General features: G+C 48.2%; 1 protein-coding gene across 1 annotated transcript in view; it reads right to left on the reverse strand.

Moving 5' to 3' along the window:
• Positions 1-25,873, reverse strand: part of CDH13 (cadherin 13) — a gene marked incomplete at its 5' end in the record, with an annotated part of 996,866 nt that overhangs the window by 118,535 nt on the left and 852,458 nt on the right. The window contains one exon of the mRNA XM_080702595.1: positions 5,150-5,290. Coding sequence (XP_080558721.1) covers positions 5,150-5,290 — 141 coding nt within the window. The remainder of the gene's footprint in view (positions 1-5,149; positions 5,291-25,873) is intronic.

The following is a 25,873-nucleotide window of genomic DNA, read 5'->3' on the forward strand; positions in this document are numbered from 1 at the left end:
AAGTGGCAGAGTTAAGGAATGAAATCAACAGATAACTGTCCTGTTCTCATTCTGCCTCGGATAATTCACTTTAAGAGGAAAAAGTAAATTTCTCTAACAAGAAATAATAAAGCTCCTTCAAATGTTTGTTGAACCCACCAGTGAAAAAGAGCACGTCATAAAGGACATGCTGGAAAAAGATTTCGATCCTTGCCAATCTGACCTGCCACAATGGCATCAATCAAGGTGACACAGAACTCCTCACGTGACACAGAGCAAGGGCATGGGTGACAACCCGCTGCATAAGTGCCATCAACTTGCAGATTAGTCGTACAAGAACAGGAAGTCACACATCACATACGCTCGGCAGAAACTCAATAGAGATTTACGCAAACTTAACCACAATCCTCCACATTTGCACAAGTTTTCCAATAATAAAATATGTAAAAAAAATTGCCTCTATCAGTCACACGGGACAAATGTCTATCAACCCCATTTGAGGAAAGACTAGACCTTTCATTCTTCTATTTTGATAGAAAAGGGTGATGTTATGTTCCATCCACATTCCTGTAAATGATATTATTTTGTTGTTCTATATGGTGGAAAAAATTCCACTGGGCGCAGCTACCACACTTTTATAATCCAGCCACCTGTTGATGGACACCTAGGCTGGTTCCATGGTTTGGCTATTGTGGACTGCGCTGCCACAAGCATGGGTATGCCTGTCCTGAGCTGGGGAGGAACTGGAAACAAAAGAGACCCCAGAAAAGGACCAGAGACTCCAGTGGAGGGATGGAGGGGTCTAGGGGAAGGAGCCTGATAAAGGCCAAAGTTCCAATAATCTTATGTACATATGCCAAATTACCGGTGACAATCTCAACGACATGTACGGGGAAGGGGAGGGGAGGTGTGGAGGGAACCACACCGAGTGCGGGTGCGTGTGTCTGATCACGTTACACCTCGGTATGATGTGTGATTCCAGTGCGCCAATAAAAATGGACTCACAAGAAGAAAACGGTGCTATGTAACGGTCATGTGAAGGATACCACTGAGCTGCAGGCAAACCCTTAAGAGGATAAGGATTGGATTCTTATGCAGTTAAAAAAAGGGTTTATTAGAGAAGCTAATGCCCCTAAGAAGATTCTGGGGTGTCGCGAATTATGAAGGACTCCTGCTGGCTTTGGAGAGTGAGACCAGATTGCTGTGTTTACAGACAGGCGTAGAAGAACACCTACTGGGGCCACGGCTCAGACCCCTGGCCGCCACCTGGAGCTACTAACCTTTTGCCCGCTGTGGAAACTGGGGCCTTAGCCAGCGTCTCCTTTCCCAGCATGTAGGATGGAGCCTGGATGTCCATACCAGTTTATTATATGTATTTTGTTATACTTCAACCACTTCCCTTAGAAAGAACTCACCAAATTGCCAAAAACGAAAGTCCTAAGTTCTTAGGTAGAAATTACCAACCACCATATTAAGGTGTAATTTGAAATCAAACTTGATTGAATAAATGAAGAAAAAGTTCAATGCCCATTTAAAAAAATCTGCTAATAATTTGCAAACATGTTCTTTAAAAATCAATAGGGGACTGATGAACCCTGACCTGAGATTTATTGAAAACCTGAGTTATTGGATCAGGCATTTTTTTTCTTGGCATCTGCTATGTCTTAGGCACAAATCAGATTTTTTTTTCTAAATATATTACTTTAGAATGAGGAGTGAGCGAGGCTTAGCTGTACATAGGATGGGGGCCCTCACTTCAATATCAAACTCTGTGTTTGGAGAGTTTAACTGGGTTTCCTGAGATCCCTTCAAAACACCTCTACTAGGAAATTCAAAGCTAACATCCAGTTGAAGCTCTGAGCATAAGGTATTAGGAAAACTCACAGAGAATTATCTACAGGGAAACTAGTGTTTCTGACTCAAATTTGCATGAAAATCAATGGCTAAAAATTGATTTCATATATCAGTAGCAATTTGAAGTACAACCTTGGCTCATCGTACCCAGCGACACGGTTCTCAAGGTAAAATGATCTCCAGGAAGCAGTCCATAAATGCCGAATTATTGAGTGTCTACTGGGATGCAACAGAGAATGAGAAAGATGTGGCCCTGGCTTCTCTCTCAGCAAGTCTGCAGTCAGAGTAAACGACCCCAAGGGGGATAAATACGCGAGCTGGCTTTGCACCGAAACTGTGCTTTTCCAAATAACCTTCTAAGCAGCTCCTTCCTTAAACAGCCGCTGAACTGGAAAGGGATGCCACACGCCAGCTCAAGATGTTGGGAGTTGTTTCTCAGACTCCTTTGCAGACACGGCAGACTAAGAAGATGCCAAAAGAAGTCATTTATTTGGGCTTTTTGGGAAGCTCTTTAAATAACATTTTCTTGGGTGGCTGGTCTTTCTTCAGCTGTCTTGTACCCTGTTTCTTTCTGCCTGTTATTGGAGATGATGGCTGGTGCTATGGTGAACTCATGGCACCATGAGGCAGCTCCCAGGAAGGCTGAGCAGAAAGATCAGAGGCGTCTGGGAAATTGATGATGTCATGGTGTCACTATATGGGGCTGGAACTTACATATGAAACAAACTATACCTTTTTGTCTTATTGGACACTGTTACTCCTGGTGTCTGTTATTTGCAGCCAAATACAACTCCTCTTTTAAACAATGCTTTGAAACATATAAAAGGATCAACTACTCTGGAGAGAAAGAGAGTACCCTGTGTGGTGCTTGCCTGTCATCCCAGTACTTGGGGGGCTGAGACAGGAGGGTCACAGGTTAGAGGCCAGCCTCAGCAACTTTGTGAGACCTTCCGCAACTTGGTGAGACCCTGTTTTAAAATAAAAGGATAAAATAGGACTGGCAGTGTAGCTCAGAGATGGAATGCCTCTGGGTTCAATCCTCAGTACCCCACCCCCCCAAAAAAAATACCTCAGAAGTACTGGGATCCCAGGCATGGGCTCCTGCACCGAGCTTTTCAAAGAACATCAGCCTTTCAGGAACATGCTAGAAAGTTTAACTGCTTCTTTAATTTATCCAGCGTTGGACAAAGACCCCTCCGGGATATCTAATATCCAAGAGAGAGTTTATCCAGGAGAAAAGGTACTTGCAGCCGTTCTTCTCAATTTATTACTTATATCTCTACACAAGTTTAGACGTGAGCTCTACCCTGTATCTCAACTTTAAGGACTATATTCGGTTCTTCCTGGAACTCAGTGATATTAAGGAGAACAAGACGTCTCTGAGTCCCACTATTTAGTCTGTGCCTGAGCACGCGATTATCTTTTTCCTGAGCGATGGGCACTAAGTTCAGGACTGCGTTGAAGTAACTAACCCCACAGTTAGTAACACTGATAGGTCTACTGGATGGGGGTCAGCCTGCTTTTCTTATCATTGCCACATTTATATTAAACATTACAATGTGCCTCTCCTCCTTATTTTGAAGGAGTTTGACAAGAAATTCTACAGGCAAACAAATATCCCTTGGGAATATTCTCAGAAACCCCGGCTCAGTGAGACGGGACAATGAGGACCAAGAAAACCTGTTCCCAGGCAAAAGAAGGGCAGAAGGCCCGCAGGCCACACCTGACACTTTGGGCATCATTTTCCAAGTTGCGCCGGTTTATAGTGAATCTTTTAAACCTTTCAATTCAGTGTCCCCGTTTCTATTCTAGCCTGAAATCTTTTCTCCACAACCCCTTCAACCGCCCTCTTCCACAGTGGAAATTAGAGGAAGAGTGTCTTGGAACGCTGTTTGGGAAACATGGGGATTAGGCCCCAGCCAGCCGTGTGTGTCAGCAGTTACAGGAAGCCACCACGGGGCATGGAATGGAGCCTTCTCCAGCGATGGTGCACTTTGCTGTTTTAAGGTTGAAATCCTGAGTGCCAAGACAGCCCCGGGACACAGCAAGATTTCTATCTATTAAGCGTCAAGGCCAGGGCCTGGGAGGGCTCCACCTCTGGGATTCCTCACGGGGTGGTGGGTGGGTGGGGTAGGTCCTCATCTGGGAATGCCTGGGAGAATGGAGACCCCCCCCACACACACACAATGAGGGGAAGCCCAGCCCTGCAGCTAAGAACGTGGGTGGCTTTGAATCACAGGAAGCCGAGATAATTCATATTTCTCCTGTCTACTCCTCCTAAGCCCTGGGAGCTGTTTTTGAGGATTTTAAGATACGCTTTCTGCATCAGAAGGATGGCAGGTTTGAGGCCAGCCTCAGCAACTCAGCGAGAACCTAGCTCAAAATAAGAAATAAAAAAAGAGCTGGGGTTGCAGCTTGAAGGTAGAATGCTCCTGGGTTCAATTCCCAGTACCACAAGAAGCAAGAGTGGTTAATGAGAGCGCGCTCACCCTCGTCCCAGAAGACAGCAGAGCTGAGCGGGGGCGCCCTGGGGGTGCAGCCAGGGTCAGAGGGGCAGAAGACTTCATACTTTTCCTCTTCCCTCTATGTCGGCCAGAAGGGTGTCAAATCCCTGGCCTTGGCCTGGACCACAGAGCAGCCAGGACCTGAGCAACCTCCCATCCGGTGCCCCCGCAAGTGGCTTCCTAGCTTGGGCACAAATTCAGCAAGTAGATGTCATTTCAGACAGTCAACGCTTCCCCAGATGTGGCACCCCTGGAATAAATGGAAAGCCACGCATGATCCGTAACTATAAAAACATAAGGGCCAAGCATAAACAATGGCTCTCCCAGACAAGCGAGTGTGGCGGCTATTTGTAAATGTCTGGACCACCTTGTTATGGCCAAGGAAATCTGTTCTACCTCCTTCTCCTGGCTGCTGTTCTGTCTGGCCCCTCCTCTATCTTTGCTGAAAAAAGGTAGTTATTATTATGCTAAAATCACAATGGGACCCACAGAATGCGGTGCTAAATAACACCCATAAAGCCATGAAGATGGCGCTTTGGCATTAAAAGTCATTTTCCGTGGACTTCAGAAAGATTCACGATTTTTCTTTTGTTATCTCCAAGCTCTGGTATTTTAACTTCACATACACACACACACACACAATAAACACACGAGGCAGAATCCCTGCGGAGCGCCATCTTCCCTCCCGCAGAGGCGTACTGGATTCTGCACAGGGAGAGCCAGCCGCGATGGCCGTGGCCCCAGAAATCGAAAGTGGCCAGAGACCCCAGAGAGCGCGGCTGCGGCCCCGTGGCGGGGTCAGCGGGGCTTACCTCTTTCTTGGTGAATTTTGGCGAGTGGTCGTTTTTGTCGTCGATCACGATTGTGGCTGTGGCCGTGCCTGTTAACCCGACATCCAGGCCCGCCATATCTTGAGCCTCAATGATCAACTCATACTTGGGATTTTCCAGGGTCTGCAGAGACACAAGACAAGGGAGAAGATGGTGTTTAGAGTGGGGCCGGAAAGGGGGCAAGCTCGGTGCCCGGCTGCCTCTCCCCGTCCTCCGTCGGAGGCAGGCATCTCGGCTCTCTCTTGCGCGTAAACGCACCTTTGAGATCTCGCCAATCTGACAGTCCCTCTTCACAGGTTGCAGATGACATGGGGATGGACCTACTTCCTACCCTTGTTGAATGGGACATTTGACACATTCCAGAATGTTCCATGACCTAGGTTTGGGTACACTTTCACCTTCGATATTCACATCCGTGTATGTAATTTTGCAGTGACCTTTCCTGATCAGGGCGGAGGCTGACTTTGAGGATGAAGTCAGAACAAATATGGCAGTATTAGGAACTCAGATCTATTGAACACCCTGATGGACAGGATGGGCGGACTGCCCTTTAGAGACGTGATTGCAGCCGATCTATCCAACCCGTGTTTCAGACTGCAACTACGGTTCCTGTTGTAGAGGAGGAAAAGAACACCTGAGGGTTGGAGTCACCTAGACTCGACTTCTCATTCTTTTAGTCTCACAAAATGTTAAATCTGGAAGGTGTCTTATAATCCTACCGTGATCTGATAAATTTAAAATAAACATTATTGGCTGGGCGTGGTGGCACACGCTTGTAATCCCCGCACTTCGGAGGCGGAGACAGGAGGATCGCGCAGGTTCGAAGCCAGTCGCGCTGGCTTAGGAGACCCTGTTTCCAAATAAAAATATAAAATAGGTCTGGGAGTGTTGGGCATGTAGCTCGGAGGTAGAAGGCTTTCCAGGAACCCCAGTACCACAATAAATAAATAAACATTATTATTATTATTTATTATCATTATTATTATCAGCAGTAATAGTAGTAGTAGTAATAGTTGTATTATGCAGTACTAGGGATTGAACCTAGAAGCAATCTATTTTCCAGCTACATCTCCGGCCTGATTTTATTTCTTATTTTGAAACAGGGTCTTGCTAGGTTGATGGGAGTCTCACTACTTGTTGAAGCTATCCTCAAACCTGCGATCCTCCTGTCTCAGTCTTCCATGTACAGAGATTACAGGCGTGAACCACTACACCCGGCTTACATAAACAATTTTACTCTTTTGTCTCCCTTACATACACACATCTCCCACTTGACTATTGGACAGATACTGGATATTCACAGATAAGCATCTGAAACAACTAACCCAGGAGCTCCGATCCTAAGCTGAAGACGCAGTAGTGGCTGCAGTGTGGGGCTCTGTGTTTATTTTATTATTTGTTTTTATTGGTGCACTGGAATCATACATGCTGATGAAGTTCAGAGCCAGGACACTTACATGCACACAACACTTGGCGAGCCTCTGTGTTTAAGCTGTCCACTAAAGGACCGGCCCATCGTGGAGCCTCGGGCTACTTAGATGCCATTCTTTTACTGCAAAGGCAGCGCCCGAATTCCCCTTGGGGCCCCACCCCTCACTTACTCTGACGTGTGGTTGCGTAGGGTTGCTTTTCCAAGCTTTTGACCTTGGATGAGCCCCAGTCAGAGACGCCATCAGTGTATCCCAGGGCATGAGAGATGGTCCAGTCCTGGCCTGACCCTGTTCTCAGAAGTTGGGGGAAGGCAGAGCTTCCGTGGGGAGTGAATGAACCTGGGAGTATTTAGCTGGGGCGAGCTGCACCATCTCATACCACTACAGGGGTGAGCCAGGGACGCCCCTGAGACTGAAGTCGACCTCCTTACAGAATTGTGCTTGAGCTGGGAGAGGGAGAGCTGCTTCTCAGAGACTGCCCTGATATTTTTCATCACACCCTGCCTAAAGCCAGCCTTGCCCGAGCATTTTCCAGCTAATTAAGACATTCATTTTCCTTATTTGCTTAAACCGGTTTGGACCGGCTTCTTAATCATGCAGAGAGCAGGAGTTGAGCTGTGTTCAATAACAAAAATTAAAGGTGTTTACAATTGCACAAACAGCTCTACCAGGGCGACGGCTTTGAGAACCCAGGGTTATACCAACCGGCAATTAAAGAATATCGCAGGGAACAGAGAATAAGAAAAACCACAGGGGTCTCGGATCTCCTTCCAAAGGCACTAGTTGACGTGTGAAATTGAATAGCTCAGTGCTAGCTCTTCTCAAAATCTTGAAAGTATTTTTGTAGGGTGCATAGCTGCATGTTCCTGCAGGCACCTTTAATGGATGGTTCCTTTAAGAGCTGCTTCCTGCAGGGGTACTGCTTGTGATGGACAGTTTGGTAAAGCTCTCTCTGAGGCAGATGCCCATGGCAGCCCAAGGTGGAGATGCTGATCTGCTCAGCCGACAGTGATGGACAGTTTGGTAAAGCTCTCTCTGAGGCAGATGCCCATGGCAGCCCAAGGTGGAGATGCTGATCTGCTCAGCCGACAGTTCTGCACGCAACATTTTGGTTTCAATTCCAGTTCCACCAGCACTGAAGGTCACGAAGATCTCTAACTGCTCAGGGAGGATGGAATTGGATGCCACCCTCAGGTATGGCTTTGTAGGGTCAGTGGTACCTCTGTGCATCTGCGTAGATGCTTGGAACAACATCTGTCCCCAAGCTGGAGTAGAAAACATCTGCTTGATGCATGTAGATCCCTCCCTACCAGCCCCATCATTGTGGGCAAGTTGGATCGAATTTACTCTCCACCCCAAATTCTGCAGCTGGACCGTGGAACACCAAAACATGAGCTGTCTTTAAAATCCTTCCCAGAGTGTCTCTGAATATGCCAACCACAACCTGAACATGGCAGGGTTAATTCTCTTCTTCCCCTCCTTTCTTCTTCCCTTTCTTTCTTTCTTTCTTTCTTTCTTTCTTTCTTCCTTCCTTCCTTCCTTCCTTCCTTCCTTCCTTCCTCCTCCTCCTCCTCCTCCTCCTCCTCTTCCTCCTCCTCTCTGTCTGTCTCTCTGTCTCTTCTACTGAGGCTTGAATCCAGGGACATTCTGCCTCTGAACTACACTCTCAGCCCTCTTTTTAAATTTGAAAACAGGATCTTACTAAGTTGCAGGGCCCTCAATAAGCTCCTGAGGCTGGCTTCCAACCTCCTGTTTCAGCTTTCCAAGTACTAGGATTATAGGCAAGTGCCATCACACCTGGATGCCTAATTTTTTATGCCCTTTTAACTTGTGCCCTAAAACCCGGTATATGTTTTCAAAAGCACACGGTCAGATATAAATAAGAAATTATGTGGATTTCTTTCCTGGTGTAAAAGAGATTGTGGTAAATGGGATGTCACTTACAATGGGATTAATGAATGTGATTTTAAGAATTGTATAAAATATGATCATGCAAATATTTTATAATGTACTTAGTTTCTCTTCTTTGGTCTTTAGGCTATTAACAACCTTTAAAAGATATTGACAATTTAAAATCATACTATGAACATCTTTATTCAGGAAGCCACACAACACACACACACACACACACACACGCACACACACACACACACACACACACACACACACATATATATGCTGAAAAATTTTTTTTGTGTGAATGATAGATACCAAGATATGGAATTACAAGTTTGAAGGGTTGAAGGGTATGGAGGTTTTAAGGCTCTTTAACCCAATTTTGGTATTGCTTTCAAAGAGGATGTTACCTTTTTTGTTGTGTTATTTAGAAATATTTAATAAGAATATGGAGAAATTAAAATATGAAGAACAGACAAGGAACAATGTCTCCGTACTTTATAAATCTCCCTTTAAAATTGAGAGCAGTCGATACTCAGTGTAGTTTGAGGCCGAATCAATGAACATTACTGTTAACTTCAGTGTTTCAATTTAATGTAACAAATTACTGAATACAAGAAAAATTTAGGTTGCCTATGCTGATGAAAGGGAAATAATATGGAGTAAAAAAAACATATGGCGACATACGTTTCTCAAGATCATACAGAAGTGTTTGGTCCTCTAGCTTATCTGTGTTCAATGTGATGTACTGTTTTAATGTGGCCCTATAACCCCAGCCACTCTCATATCTACAGAGTAGCTCCTGACCTTGCCCCATGAAAGAAATACCAAGGCCTGGTAGGAATCTTTGTCAGCTGCCTAATGAGAGGACACCTTTCAAACTCATTCTCTCTTTTCCAGTTTGCAGTATATATTGCTGCAGGGACACCCTCTGGGCAGCACTGGGAACTAACTTTGGCAGCCATGTGCTGCTCTGCTGTCCAGACAGTCGCTTCTCTTTGGGCACCATGCTATTCTGCCCTCCGCACAGGTGGAGCTCAGGCAGGGCTGACTCCAGCCCTGATCCGGGATGGTCATGTGGCTCAGGCCTGGCCAATCAGGGCTTCCCATTCCCAAGGTCATGCGATAAGCAGAAAAATCAGGTTAGGCCAGACGGAGACTGAAACTCCATCCTGGGATACGCCTCTCTTGGGATGTTCTGAGGAAGCAGCTCTAGTCCTTTTGCACTTGAAGGCCACCAGTCTGAAGCTGGTTGTGGCCATTTATATCCACACAGAGAAAGTCCATCTGAGAATGAGGTAGAGTTCTTTCAACATCCTCCGAGACCTTAACATTCACCCTGGAAGCCAATTTACCTGTCAGATTTGCGAGTTCTCTGAGTGAATATAGCTCCCCTTTCCTCAACACTCTCCTCTAGGTGTTCTGCCGGTAGCAACCAGGCAGTTTGGACTGAGAGGGCGACCAATGATTTGATCCATTATCTGGTTATTAGCAGGAAAGCACAGAGCTTTCATGCCGTACCGAGCACCACACCTGGCTCTTCAGGACCGCAGCATGCCAAATCATTTCACAAATACAGTTTTTTCCTCTTAACATTTTCTCTGCCTGCACAAAAATAGTATTTTTGCACAGAGGATGTTCCCATATTTGTATTCAATCGGGGTAGACATCCATTTAAATGACAGTTAACCAAACACCCAGTGTAGATGTCCTGATGGTTCTTAAGACACCGGGGTGGGGAGAAAGGACCTCTTTTCCATAAGGAAATCATAATCCAAGGCTGGGGACCGGCATGGTCACAGGGACCACAGCAAGATGTGGCTGAGCTTAGCAGAGGCATGCACGGACTCCTGGGCACAACTCTTTGGATGTCTCGCAAAGTTTATAAATAATTTTTAAAAAGGAGACAGTCAATTGCTGTCTGAAGCAAATAAAACTTTACAGCTGGAATGGAAAAATAGATTGATTAATGTGGTAGAGAATCAATTAGACCGTGAAGCAGATAAATTGTAGAGCTGGGGGATGAGCTGGTCCGAAAGTCTCCATTTTCTGGCGAATGTGAAGTTAACATTAAAAACTGTTTTGTATTACCAAAGTCACATCCAATTATTGCAAGAAAATAAACGTGTTGCAATCATTTCTTTTTGTTTGTTTGTTTTGTGATTTTGGGGCTTGAACCCAGGGGCATTCTAACTCTGAACTATATCTCCAGTCCTATATTATTTTATTCGGAAACCGGGTCTTGCTAAGTTGCTGAGGCTGAGTTTGAACCTGTGATCCTTCTGTCTCAGCCTCCAAAGGGCTAAGATTACAGGCAGGCACCACTAGGCCCAGCTCATAATGCCTTTTAGTCACTGCAGCCGGCCAGAGTTATTCTCGGTTGCTAGGCACCGAGGCATATGTGATGGATAGCTTCAGGTGTTCAGCATCCTATATCCTGGACCACATTTCCCAGGCCTCCTCACAGTAAGACAGACCCCTGTGACTGATCCCAGCCAATGGGTCTTGGGCAGAAGCGATGTGGTTGGTGAAGTTGTAGAACCTTTCAGGCAATCTTCTGTGTGGTGCATCTGCCCCAGATCTCTGAATGACTGTGTGGAGCCGGGCTTTTCTGCTACCCTGACATGCACCACAACAGGAGCAGGAGCTGTACCATTTTAAGGCTCTGGGGTGGTGTGTGTGGTGTGGTGGTGGTGGTGGTGTGTGTGTGTGTGTGTTGCTAGGGATTGAACCCAGGGCATTCTACTTTGAGCTGCTTCCCCAGCCCTATTTTATTCTTTTGAATAAAAGAAACAGGGTCTCACTAAGCTGCAGAGGGCCTCACTAAGCTGCTGAGGCCATCCGGGGACCTTTGATTCTCCTGCCTCAGCCTCCCAAGTACTGGGTTATCACAAGCGTGCACCACCACGGCCGGCTCTAGTGTGGCTTATCATGGTGCTTAGCCTACCCGACTAACACGGACGCCACGTTTGCTGTCTGGTTTTATTCTGGAGGCCCATTTGCTAGCTCTCTAGGTGTACCACACAATTCTCCTGTTTTAGGAAGTGTTTTTGTTGGTGCAGAGAAGTTGTTCATGATAGTGGGCTCCTTAGTGAGATGGTCTGTTTTCCACCCACGACTGCCCATCCAGGGGTCAGGACCACGCCTTTGGCCCCGATCCCAGGACGGACTCAACAGACAGAGAGGAGGATTCGCTTTTCTTCCTGAGCATGAGGCTTGAGAATGGTTTCCCTCAACAAGACTGGACCTTGAAAGCCTGGCTGTATTGGCAACATTTCCAAACTGAAACCATCTATTCCCAGGGCTGATTCACACTCGGGGGAACCCTAGCAAGGGAGACAGGGTGTTGTCTTGCTCAAGGAAAGCACCATATCCGACTGGGGAGAGTGGGTCGGCCCCTCCGGTTTTATGGGAAGCCACTGGATCTGTGAGGCACGTCTCCTGGCCCCGGTTCCACAGTCAGGCGGCATCTGAGGTCCCTTGCAGGGTGTCTCACAGGATCCGAGAGGCGGAGGGTGCTGGCTGGCCCGTAGGAGATGCCACCAGCAGCAAGTCCCCACAGACACAGGCTAGGCCTGCTGATCACACTGATTTGAAAACCAAACATTCCATCTTTAACATAGAATCAAGCTGTGTCATTAAATATGGCACATAATTCATCACCGGACCCTTGATGTTTTACACAGCCGTAGTGCCTTCCACACAAATACGCATTTAATGGAACATTTATCACTAATAACAAGCGTAATGGTAGCTGTGGGGGGAAATCAACGGAGAAATGTTAGGCGGGGAAGGGTTTGCTGTTAACCCTCGCGGTCCCTGGTCCTCCTCTCGTCTTGTCACGGCCTGCTCGGCACACCCCTCCTGGCAGCTCAAGCAGACTGAATTTCTTTGCACTGCACCCCACTTTTCATGTGTTTGAACACTTCACCGTTTGGTGTTTTTTGGATGGGGTTCTGGGGATGGAACCCAGGGGCATTCTATCTCTGAGCTACAACCCAGCCCTATTTCTTAGTCTTTATTTGGAAACAGGGTCTCACTGAGTTGCAGAGGGCCTCACTCAGTAGCCGAGGCTGGCCGCGCACCGCGATCCTCCTGTCTCAGCCTCCCGAATGCTGGGATTCCAAGTGTGCGCCACCACGCCTGGCTACTTTTAAATTTTGAAAGAGGGCCTTGCTAAGTTGCTGAGGGACCTCACTAAGCTCCTGAGGCTGGCCTTGAGCCTGCGGTCCTCCTGTCTCAGCCTCTCAATGACTGGGATCACAGGTATGAGCTTTGAATGTGCACCTTTACTTCTTCCTCCAGGTACATCCCTGCTCATTTGCTAATGGTCACTATTCCCCATAATGATATAGTTCCATGAGGTCAGAAAACCTGGTGCCTACAGGGTGGCTGATGCTTAGGAGGGGACTGTTACACTGTCTGTCTATTACTGTTACTCTGGCCCCACAACTTAGTGGCTGAGTGATCCCAGCCCCGGTACCTAAGCCCTCATTGTCTCTGTCTCCTCATCTGGAAAATGGGGAGAATAATAATACTTATTGGGTGACAACTGAAAGAGGTATATACAGGGTAAGCCAAGAGCCTGGTATGTGCATGCTCAGCAGGCGGCTGCTGTGGTTGCTGAGGAGAATCTTGGGAAAATCTTTAGCGATGTGGCACCAAATTGCGAGCGCTTTCAGGAAGAGCCCAAAGCACCGAATGCTGTCAGCAACCACAGGGTGAGCCTGGAGGTACATCCTCCCCCCATCACATCCCCTGCAGAGGCTGCAGGTCCTGGATCAGCACACGGAGCAGCTTTTGGGGCTTCTTGAGAGATCACTGAACACAGGACACAGGTGAATTCCTGGACAGAGAAGCTGTGAGCTCATAAATGCCTCTGGTTTTAAGTCACAAAGTTTTGGGGCAATTTGTTATGCAGCAGTAGCTAACAAATACAGCCTTTCTCCCCGCCTAGCACTTACCGCGGTCTATAATGTTCTTGTGTACCGATGATAACCTCTTTAGTGGCTATCTTGACCTTGATGCTTTGAGTTACATCATGTCTCATTTAGAGCTTTATCTCCCATCTACTAATCCAGGGCTTATGACCTTTTAATGATATAGTTAGCCAGAGATGTGTTTTTTTTTATTTTATAAGATAATGAAGCTGGGCCTGGAGCACGTGTCTGTAATCCCAGTACTTGGGAGGCTGAGACAAGAGGACTGCAGGTTTACAGCCAGCCTTAGCAATTAGTGAGACTTACCCTGTTTCAAAATTAAAAATAAAAATAGGTTTGGAGTTATAGCTCAGAAGCAAACTGCCTCTGAATTCAACCCCCAGTATAATACACACAAATAGCAATAATAATAATAATAATAATAATAATAATAATAATAAATGGCAGAGTGGTGTATCTGTAACTGTTTTAAATGAGATACTTGTGATGGGTCAATTTTGGTGGTTCAAATACCCCTCCCATGGCAGATCTGAAGCTACCAACATGCTCTATCCCCACACGTGTGTAAGTAGAGAGAGATGTGCAGTCTGCTATTGCAAGCTGGCGTGAATGGGTTGCAGCCTGTGCCTCCTGCTTTGGAGTAGAGGAAAACCGCTAAGGAGGCACTGTGCCTACAAACCCTCCCTTCCTTGGGTAGCGCCCAAGGTACTGCGGATGAGCACTATGGACTTGACACACAGCCAAGATACGATGCAATTCCCTTATCTGTCCACCCGTCAGCTTAGCCCAAGAGCGGGACATCCTGATGCTCTTTGAACCACGAATCCCAACCAGGGGCCACGTTCTTCTCCCGGCTAGTGCACCTGACACCTGGTCTATGAATACTGCAGCAGATTGGTAAAAACATTAACTGAAGCAGAAGGAGCTGTTGTCTGTCTGGCCTTTGATTTGTCTGCTTGGACCGCATCACACTGGGAGTAGCTAGTCCATAAATCCAGTAGGAGTCACATCTGTGTTTTGTAAACAACAAAAGTAAGCGCCTCCCTGCACTGTGACCGGCCAGCGACACCCCTCCGTCCCTCCATCTCCTGGTGGGTGCAGCGAGCGGTCTGGGCTGACTTGAGTTTGTCTGTAGGCCTCCTTCCACCCTGCTTCCCGGCACTAACGTGAACATCCATATTCCTGGCTGGAACCTGCTTGTTTTCATTTCTGGCTGGGGCCTGGTGGGTGGGGACCGAGGCTGAGCTCATTTCCCCAGATTTACTGCTGCCGACGGAGCCGGCAGGGTGGGGAAACAGCAGGGGAAATAAACACTGCTTTTTAGACATATGCGGCCACAATCACCTAAGTGATAGATCTGAGGCTGCGGCGGGACTCTCTCGCGCTACTGATGAGTTACAGTGAAGAAACCGCCAGCAGTGTTCATGGCAAAGCTGGAAGAATTGTCTCCTTGGACGCATGGCGGCGGGTACTTGACACTCAGTGGGGCTGTGGCGACGTTTATTTAGTGTCTACAAGGTTTTAGGGTGTGATGAATTCTATGTTTCTATTCCAAAGAGAGAAACAAAAAGAGCTAAAGTCTGATGAGTGTTATCAAAGCACTATTAATGAAGGTCTAAGTCAGGTGCTCAGGAAGCCTATTTAATCTACCAGACATCATCCATCCATCCATCCATCATTCATTCCTTCCTTCCTTCATTCATTTTTTTTGTGGTACTGGGAATTGAACTCCGGCATTTTACCTTCGAGCTACACTCCCAGCCTATTTTATTTTTATTTGAAAACAGGATTTCACTAGGTGGATGTGGGGAGCCATTAAGGTTTTCCCCTAAAAGAATATTTCTGACTCAGCTGACTGTCCTTCACCCAGAGTCAACAAGGTTTGGGGTCATGGAAAGCTCAAAGTAAAGGGTCTGGGGGAAGATCAGATGGTGATGGCACGAGGGTGCTGATGAACCTCCCTGTAATGTGTGTGCTCTGGATTGGTCTTGTATTCAGGTGGTGATAGCACAAGGATGTTGATTGGCCTGTAACTGTATAAATGCCTCTGGAAAAACAAACCCAACGTCAGCGCAATAGAGAATACTGACCCAGGAGTAGTTGTCGACCAGTAGAGATATTGACCCAGGAGCAGGGGTCGGCCAGTAGAGATAGTGGGCTGGCGGACCCCCCCCCACATTAAAATAAATTAAATATTCTGAGAATCAAATTCTTAGAGTTGAATTCTTCATCCTCACGCCTCTCTTCAGAACCCGTACTTTTGCCGGCTGGCTCCAGCAGGTAGATGAGAGTCTTACTACTTGCTGAGGCTGTTCTTGAACCTGTGATCCTCATGTCTCAGCCTCCCAAGTACTGGAATAACAGGCGTGCGTCACCACACCAGGCTTATCCGATGTTTACTGAGTGTTTACTACATATGTGGTAGCTGGTGGGATAAGTAACAGCAGTCAAGTAGAGTGAGGGACTGACCCCTGGATAATTTCAGGAGGACAAGATGGGGCAGTGGTGGGAGGGCTGTGGAATGACAAAGGAGAGGCCACTGAACCTAGACTGTGAGCAAGATGATGAGGCTGGAGCAGGTTGCTGGGAGACACCTTTGGAAGCGAAATTAGACTTTGAGATTGGAGGAGGGCCCTTTCTATGGGAAAAGACAGGAGATCATTAATCCTGAGGCTCATGAAACAGGATCGCGGATTGAGTTGGGCCGATGAAGCATGTTTTAGGATGCTGGGGACAAAAGGCAGGGTGAGCCGTGCTCTCCGCATTAGGAGCTTGGCACTGGGCTGAAGACGGAGCATGTGAGTAGCTCCCTGGGTGGCCGGCAGCAAGTGCCTGGTGACTCCTGTGTTCAGTGAGCTGAGGATGCCGGTGGTATGGCCTGGCGTGCTCTAGAGGCTTTTCTGTGGCTTCAGACTACTGTAAGCTAGAAAGCCACTATTCACTGGTGTAAGCCATGAAGGACTGTGAGAGACAGCAGAATTCAGAGAAGTCTGAATTCTTCAGGGAAGAAGACAGAAATCAAGCTTTGGAGGTGGCAGGCTGGGACAGCGCCCAGGGGCAGCGGGAGCCAAGATTTATGAAGTCAGAGGGAGGACAAAGGCAAAAGACTCCTGAGAGTCCCCCAGAGGCCATCTGGTGTTGACCACCCCTGAGAGACTGGCAGGGAGGAGGTAAGAGGCATCCCAAGGGCATGTGGCTGGTTGGGGCAGAACCATACATGCTCAGGTATTTCTTGGGTTTGTCTATTTGGTTGTAACAAAGAGGCACAAGGTCCCTGAGGTGGCAGAGAAAGAAAATGGAACCACACTGCCCTTTCTCTAGGATTTTGACATTTCTACAACCTGTCATTGACTGCATTAAATTGTTTTCAAGCTCTGGGTCCCGAGCTGCCACAGAGTGTCACACCTGGCACTAGCAGGTGCTCAGGACTGGGTGGAGGCTTCTTGGGCAAGACTGCAGAGAAACCCGGGAACCTTCAGGTGCAGATGCAGCCCCATCCACCAGCCACGGTCCAGGAGGTCCAGGGGCCCAGGAGCCGCGATTCTCCCAAGTTCCTTGGAATTGCTGTACTCCTGAGCTGTGGGTGCATCTTGGCTAACTGTGTTCAGCATGTGTCTGTTGTTGTGCTTAGAGACAGAAGGGCCCCTGAAGGGCTCATGTATTGATGTTCAGAGTTGAGGTGCTTAAGTCACGCATGAATCCATCGTAATGGACTTACTGTGTGTAACCTAGGCAGATGGGCGGTGGTTGGGTGGGAGAAGGTGGGTCCCTGGGGTGTGGCCTTTGTTGTTGAATCTCCTTGCTTCCTTGATCTCTCACTTCTGGTCTCCGAGAAGTGAGAACAGAGCCTTGCTCTCTTTTTCTTTTTATCTCTCAGCTTCTGATGCCATGTCCTGGGATCTGCAGACCCAGCCTCACATGGTCTGAACGTGAAGTCTCCAAAAACTGTCAGCAAATTATCTTCCTTCTAAGTTGTGTGGACAGTTGCTTTGGATTATAGCAGTGGGAATGTTGGCTGACACTTCTGTATAGATGTGCACATGTGCACACACACACACACACACACACACACACACACACACTTTTGGTACTGAGGATTTAACCCAGGGCATTCTACCTGCATGTGACACCCCCAGCCCTTTTTATTTTGAAACTGGGTCTCACTAAGTTGCAGATGGTCTTGTTAAGTTGCAGAGGCTGGCCTCGAACCTGTGAATATCCTGTCTCCACCTCCCAAGTACTCGGCTCCCAAGTGTGCACCATCACACTCATCCCATACTTGGTATATTTCAAATTAAACACTTCTGTTCACAATGCAATGTTAAGGAAAATTGGAAAACATAGCTTCCAAAACCTGTCACTTCTGACTGGGAAATTTCCTTCCTCCCCCCTTTCTAGGAAACAAAAACATCTCTCACCCAAGATATACCATGGCACTGCTGTCTCCTCTCCAGCTGTCCCCTGGCATCCCCCAGGCTGCTCTGGTCTCTTGCTCTCTGAGCTTTCAGAGGTGATATCAAACCGACCTCCCCTCTGTGGCTGCGCTTCTCCCTGCAGGCATCGCTGGGGCTGCTCCCACAGCCCCCTTAGCCATTCCCTCATGGCCTCCACCAACGGAGTGCCACGGGCTACTGATGATCCTCCTGGCATCTCTTGACACCACCTGCTGTCTCTCTCGCCTCAGCTGTCACAGGGCTCGAGCCTCGCCTCTGCTCACCTGTGTTCCTGCAGCAACTTCTATGGCAGCCCCTGCTTCCTTCTAGACCACTTGCCCCCCACCCCAAAGCCAGCCCAAGAGAGTGGCTTCAAGCAGCACCAGCCCACAGCACCCTCTGGAAGCCCTTTCCAGCTCTTCAGTGTCTACAGAACAATGTCCAGTCCTATGACCACACTCCTGGTCCCAGGCAGCGTGGGCTTTCCGCCAATGGGACGGTCTATAGCTCACTCAACTTGGGCTGTCTCAGCCCTCTGTGCGCGCCGCACCCATATTTCCCCAACTAGTCTTCCCTTCTAGAAACCTATCAGGTGTTCTTCTAAACCTGCCTAAATATGGCCCCAGCAAAAAGCTTCCTCTGTCTCCTCAGAGGCACTCCTACTGTGTGTACCATGCAGAATGTCTTTCTCTTGGTCGACTTGGTGACAGCACCCAGAGATTTCCTCCTGTGGTCCAAGCCCTGGTTATTCAGTGTTAGGTTCTTATGCCAGTGTGGGAGTGAGCTCTAAATGCTACCCAGTGCTTGGCTAGGGAAGCTTTCACATTCTCCCTTTCTCTCTGTTTTCTAAATTTAGTTTTTAACATTGCTAATTGGCACATCGTAATGCAGATCCTTATGGGGTAAAGTGTGATAATTTGATGCAGGTGTACAATGTGTAATGGTCAATCAGGGTAATTAGTTTTCCCACCTCCCCAAACATTTAGCATTTACTTGTGTTGGGAGCCTGCATTCTCCTCTCCTCTAGCTATTTTGAAATAGAAAATAAACTTGTGTAGACTACAGTTACCCTACCATGCAGAATGCCAGAACTTCTCTCTCCCGCATCACCACATTTTGGTATTCACTGCCTGCCGTCTCTCTGTCCCCAGCCCCTTTCCTTCCTATCCGTGAGTGAATGCTCTTCTAAAGCGTTTGCAACTTCTAAGGTAGACAGGATGGCGGTCCCCAAAGGTGTCTATATCTAATCCTGGACTCTGAGTATGCTACCTTTTGGGGCAAGAGAGATTCTGTTGTGGATGTGGAGGTGAGGATGGTACCCAGGACTATCTGAAGGGGCCCAGTGGAGCCCAAGATCCCAGAAGAGGAAGGAGGCGGACAGAGAGGAGGGAGAGGGAGAGGGAGGGAGAGATGAGTCTGCCTGAAGATGCTACATCACTGGATTTAAGGCAGAGGAGGAGGCCCGGGGCTGAGCAATGCAGAGGCCTCCAGACCTCGGGAAAGCCAAGAAAATGAAAGAAGCCAGCTTTGCTAACACCCCAATTTGATCCCTGTGAGACTCATTTTGGACTTCTGATCTCCAGAACTTTGTGTGTGTGTGTGTAGGTTTGTTTTTTTCTCTTGGTTGTGTATGTGTGCATGTTTGTTTTCTTTTTATATGTGTGTGTGTGTGTGTGTGTGTGTGTGTGTGTGTGTGTATGGCTGGGTTTTTTTTTGCCGTGGTGTGTGTGTGTGTTACTGTGTTCCTAGAAACTGAATCCAGGGACATTCTACCTCTGAGTTACACCACCAGCTGTACTTATTTTCTATTTGGAAACAGGTTCTCACTAAATGGCTGAGAGTATTGCTGAATTGCTGAGGCTGGCCTCAAACCTGTGATCCTCCTGTCTCAGCTTCCCGAGTACTGGGATTACAGGCATGCATTGCCACATCTGGTTTCAGAATATTCTAATTCACTTATCTTATGGTCCCATGTCATGGCAGCCACAGGTATCTGACCACCTTTTCTGGAGGGCGGTCACTGAGCTTTCTGGAGAGTGGAGACATCCCTCCTGCTCCCCCAGCTCAAGATGACAGTTGCCAGCTGACTTCACTCCACGCCACCTCCCTCCCAGGACCGCCCTGGGTGCCTCCCCCATGACAGCTTCCTCTTTCTCTTCTCTGGAAAATATTTCCATGTCACTCCTCTGCAGAGTGATGTGCACCAGCTCTTCCCTGCAGAGCCTGTCGAGTGGGAAGACGACGTCCTCCCATCTACGATGCACTAAATCTCAAGTGGTTCCTGGAGAAGCTAATCCGCAGGTGTCAGTCACTCTCCAAGCATCCATTCCAGCTCTCAGGACAGGCCCACCTCCAACTTCCTTCTGCCTCCTCCATAGACCCCGGCTGCCCGGGGTATCCAGGCCCCTAGACCCTGCCTTTGTGTGGTCATGACATTAGAGTCTTTGAAAATAAGAATGCGTTCTGCATCAGCCAGGGGAGAAACTGCACAAGCTAGCTCCACTGTGCAGTGCTGTAGGGGAATGTTTGGTGCATGAATAAATCAAGGAAAGATTATGTTAGTCATCACACGGCAAACCTCGGGATTGCCCTTCTGGGTTGCAGAAGTCCCTGGTCCAAAGGCAGGTCCTGGGCCACATGGGATGGGCCGAGGCAGTCCCTAGATGCTCTGGGTATGCAGGACAAGGTGGGAGCTGGTCTCTGGCTTTCCAGGAGTAAGTGGGGAAGGTCCTTCCCTTTGGACAGAGGTCCATGCGGAGGGAGCCCTTGTGTGTGAGAAGTTGAGGGACTGGAGGCTTATCACTGTCTAGGCAGATGCCCCGGGCTGGTCCTGGGCCAGTCACACAGCCTGAGGTCGGAAAGGTGCAGGAGGGACAGTAGTGGTAGGAGGGAGATGCTCCATGGGTGAGGTCTACATGGATATGACCTTTCAAAAAATCTAACCAAACCACGGGGAGAAGAGAATGCTGCTCAGAGGAGCCTCAGCGAAGACCGTTGGGAACTGTCTCCCGCAACCCCAGGGACTCATCTAAACCACAGAAGAGAGTCAGGAAACTCAGGTTCCTGTCATTCACCAGGTGCTCCCTGAAAGCAAATAGCTTTCCTTGAGTTTCGATTTATTACCCTCTAAAATGTCATTTTCTGTAGGGGTAATAAAAGATAATACGTTTTATGGTGGCTCCTTATGTTAAGGTTTTACCAAATCTGTTATTAAATGATCTGCATAGAATCTAAATGAATCTTACTAGGTTACATGCAACAGCAAGGTGGGTTTTTTTTTTGTTGTTGTTGTTTCTCCTTTACCTCTTCCCCCGAATTAAGCGCGGCGAGGAAGGCGGCCCTCTCTCTGTGTTTTCTAATCACAAGGCAGAAGGTAATGCTTTTAAGGTCAGACGAAAAATTGTGTTCTGCTGTGTAATCGGCTTCACAGAGTTACATACTGGTCAAAACGTCCGGAAAATTCAATTACGGACTCCCAATGACAAAAGTGGGGAGCCCATCCAGGGTTGGCACCGGTTTCTAAAATTAGGTTCTAAATGCCTTGACTTGAAGCCATTTCAGCTTTACAACCTTGGCGGAGCATTGGGTCTCTGCATGCTAATGGCCCTGCCCATTAATTTCAGGTGTTTAATCAGCACTACAGCCACTGCTCAGAACAGTGCCACCGTCTACACGGCCCCGCCAGCCTTCCCTCCAAAGCTCTTTCCATTCAGATTTGATCTCATCAAACCTGCCATCCACGGCTACATTTTTTTGTTGTTGTTATTGTTGTTTGTTTGCAGAACTGGGGATGGAACCCAGGAGCATTCTACCTCTGAGCTACACCCCCAGCCCCATTTTGTATTCTTTATTTTGAAACAGGGTCTCACTAAGCTGCAGAGGGCCTCACTAAGTAGCTGAAGCGATCCTCCTGTCTCAGCCTCCCAAGTACTGGGATTACAAGTGCGCTACCACACCCCACTCAAATGGCATTTTTATGCAAGGTTTATTTGGTGTCCAGTTCTATGATTCCAGGTAGCTTTCAAAACAAAGGAGTCTGCCTATGCAGAGTAAGGAATCAAGAAATGTCGTCCATTCTCTCCAGCCCGGGAGGGGGTAGCCTCCGCCTTTGCGCTGCCCTTGGGTTATCCTCTTTGAAACAAAATTGAACTAATTCTAAATTATCTGAGGCGGGAGAAAAAACAAAGATCACAGGAAGATGATTCCAGTCACACCATGGCTGGCATTCAGAAAGCTTGTTTTGAATACGAGGGAGAAAAAGCAGGGAGAAGAGCCAGCCATGGGTTATTTCTAGAAGGTTTCTCTGCTGATTTCGCACCGAGTACACTGGCCCTTAGGATCACCTTCCTTCTGCATCACCTGCCCGGTGCCCAGCTGCTGCCAGCCAGCCCCGCCCAGCGTGCACCGGGCAGCCCTTTCGTGAGCCTCCTTCATTCATTCTGCTTCTGAAATTGTCTTGGCTCTGCTGACAAAGGCTAAGCCTATTACCGCCCCAGAATGCCGGTGGAGCGAGGAACTAGAAGTCAAATGTTGCGACTTAACACTGGGTCTCGCCCTTCCCCGCTCAGCCGCGCGGACGGACAGGGTGTGGATAAAGATGAGCGGGTTTTTCTTCACAAATAATAAAGCCCACAAATATGCCCTCGGAGGGCTCCTTTTCATTTTGTTTTTAAAAATAACAATAAATAGAATCTCTGTCTTCCTTCTGGCTCCTCTCCAGAGTCCTTTTCAAAGACGAGGAAAATTGAACTCTTTTTCTTTTGTCTCTTGGAAGGGAAAACCCTGTGGCCTTGGGTTGTCTCAGAGGGACACTCCTTGGTGTCGGGGGCAAAGCATATTTCTGGGCCTCATGCTCCCTTCTGGCTTGAACCCCAAGTTCGCTCCCATCCATACATGCCATTTCTTGCCTACCCAGCTGGGTTCCACGTAGATCTTCTGTTAGAAAAATCATAGCTCCATTCACCCAGTACCTTATATATACCAGAAACACATTCAACTCTTTCTGGAGTTACCCAAGTTGATGTCCTGATAGCTCCGTGAGGTTGGTATGGTTGTGGCTTTCATTGCACAGGTGAGGATCTTGCTGCCCCAGGACTCCGTTTCTAAATGGGAGCACTGGGACGAGAGTCCAACTTCTTGGCTTATAGCCTCTGCTCTTAGCCACTGTACTCTGCAGCATACGGGGTACCCATGACCTGCAGGGCATCCAAACACCCCTGAGGGGTGGTCCAGGTCCAGGTCCAGGATCCCATATGGGCACTCCCTTTCTGGCTGCTTCCGTGTCCGGCCTGGCCGTGGCTAGAGTTTGGGAGCCGAGAGCTCTTTTGGATAGGCAGGTGTTTGCAGTGACTTTTTGAACAACCTCTACTAAGTCTCCGATGATCTGCTCTCTCTTGACACTTCAGTGGCCCTCACCACTTCAGTCCTACCAGCTCCGTTGAACTTGACGGCTTCAGTCAACCCCGTGTCTTCGATGTCCAAAGTCACCTGACTTCCAGAGCCACACTTCCGGCTGCTTGACATTTCTGCCAGATGTTTCCCAAGCACCACAAACTTGGCGCACCCTGAGCACACACAGCGGCTCCCAAGCCCAGCACATGGCTCCCTGTCTGGGCTGAGGGTGTCCCCCATACCCAGCAACCAAACCAGAAGCTGTTCATGCCCCAGCATCCTTCTCGCTCCTACTCAAGCCGGGTGGCTCTTGCAGGACTCCTATACTATCTTGTTCTCACTCTTCTTCCAACACTGGACTGCTTTGGTACACTGTCACATCACACTTTAACATCTATGCCATGAGTTAAATAGAATACAAAAATGGTGCACCTTGGGAAAGGGCTAGACAGTGCAGGAAGGCAGGAAGAAGTCTCCAGCATCATGCACCCTACCCCTGGTGGCCAGCTCAGCTCAGCTCCCAGAGCATGGCATGCCAGATGCCAAAGCCTTGGACCAAGACACAGCTTCCTGGGCTGACACCACCATGCAAGGTCTGGGCCCAGGTATCTGGGCATCACACAGGAGGCCAAGGATGCGCTGGTGGATCTCAGGTGGGCCATTCCCTTCTCCATCTCCTCCATCTGCATTTTTTTTTTTTTTTTGTTGGCCTGGAATGAAACTCCTTGCACCTGACCTGGCGCTGTCCTGCTGTTCTGCAAGCCCAGATCAGCTGCTACCTTCTCTCTGACCTCTCCCCTGGAATCTCCAGGGCAGGATTTTCGCGGGTCCCGGTAGCTCCCTCTGCAGTACAAGCCCCATTGTGTCTCAGCCACAGATCCCTGTCCCTTCCACCCTGCTATGATTTAATTATTTATGTCATGTTTTATTATTCATGTCTGCTAACTTGGGGTTCAGTGAGAGTAGCAGGGACTTGAACCCCAAGTAGGGGATGGATCTCAGATGTCCTTAGTGACAGCCGTGTGACCTCAGGCCAGTCACATCCAACTGTGGCCAGGTTCTGCCAAAGGAAGCCACCTCGTCCTTTCTCCAGGACTAGAGTAACTCCAGGATGGAATGAGCTGACGCCTCTGTGTCAACAACCAGGACCCGGTGCACATGGCCAGTGTGGCGGGGGGGGGGGGGCTGTTGCCGAAGGCAAAGCCATAGAATTGCTGTCCCTGCAGAGAGTATCAACCCTACAGAGCGGTACGGGCTCTAAAACCACAGGCGCTGAGCTGTTGACTCTGCCAAGTATAATGAGGCTCCTCCCTAAGACTAGAATGGGGTGCCTGGTGACCCCCAAAAGATACGTCCACAGCTGAACCCCAGTCATGCGAATGGACCTTGTTTGGAAAATGGGTCTTTGTGGCTGGCAGGACAAGATCCTCCTGGATCACCAGGGTGGGCCCTAAATCCTCCAGGGTCCTTACGAGAGACAGAAGAGGACAGAGCTGCAGGGAAGATGAGGCCCTAGCTACAACTTCCGCTTCTTTTTACATTTTATTTTTCCTACTAGAGACATGTATGATTTACAAAGGTGGTGCCTTAAATTCTAAAAGGCACAGTGGTTAAACAAATAAGCCTAAACAAACATAAAAAAAACCTCTCTAAAGCTGGGTGTGGTGGCGCACGCTTGTAATCCCTGTTCTTGGGAGGCAGAGACAGGAGGACTGCGCAGGTTCGAAGCCAGCCTCGCTGGCTTAAGAGACCCTGTTTCCAAATAAAAATATAAAAAATAGGTCTGAGAGTGTAGCCCGGAGGTAGAAGGGTTTCCAGGAACCCCAGTACCACCAAAAAAAAAAAAAAAAAAAAAAAAAAAACAAAACAAAAAAAACCCCAACAACAACAACAACAACAACAAAAAACCACCTCTCTAAAGAGATATCGTAGGCATTAGATATAAAAATGTCCTTATAATAGTTTTCAGTTCTTCCTAAATTCTATTATAGTCCAACAAAGAAAGACTTATTAGGCATAGAGTTGTATAACCCAGAAAACATATGTGCAAAGCAAGACAGACTAGCTGCACAGCGCCCCCTAAAGCAGCCGACCTCGCCCACTGCGCCAGGTGGTCCCCAGAGCCACGCCTCCTGCGGCTCCTCTGTTCTGTTCATTAATATCCCAGTGAGCCCCCGTTACCCCGAGGCCACAGAGGACCCCTTCATTCATGCACAAGCACTTAGGAGGGCTGGTGGAGGTACAGCCACAGACAGAAGTCACAAAGAGCCCCCTCCTCATGGCCCTTACATGTTAGATGGAGAGGCCGACTGTAAACAAGGCGGACAGGAGGAAGGTTAGGGGAAAATTAAGAAGTGGGAGAGAGTTCTGGGTGGAGGTGAAGGCGCAGTCTAAGTGGGGCGGCCTGAGAGGTCACATCTGAGCAAAGCCATGAAGGGAGTAAGAAGGAGCCTGTGGGTTCCCTGGAGAAGAACATTCTAGACAAAGTAAAGATCAGGGGCAAAGGTCCTATGGCCCAGGTCCAAGGGATGGAGATTTAAATCTGAAATATTAAAAAAAAAAAAACAGAAACCACTCAAAACCACTCTTGGTTCTTTTCTGGTACTGGGAATTGAA

The sequence above is a fragment of the Muscardinus avellanarius genome (genome assembly GCF_963383645.1).
Source record: "Muscardinus avellanarius genome assembly, chromosome: 10".
Lineage (NCBI taxonomy): Eukaryota > Metazoa > Chordata > Mammalia > Rodentia > Gliridae > Muscardinus > Muscardinus avellanarius.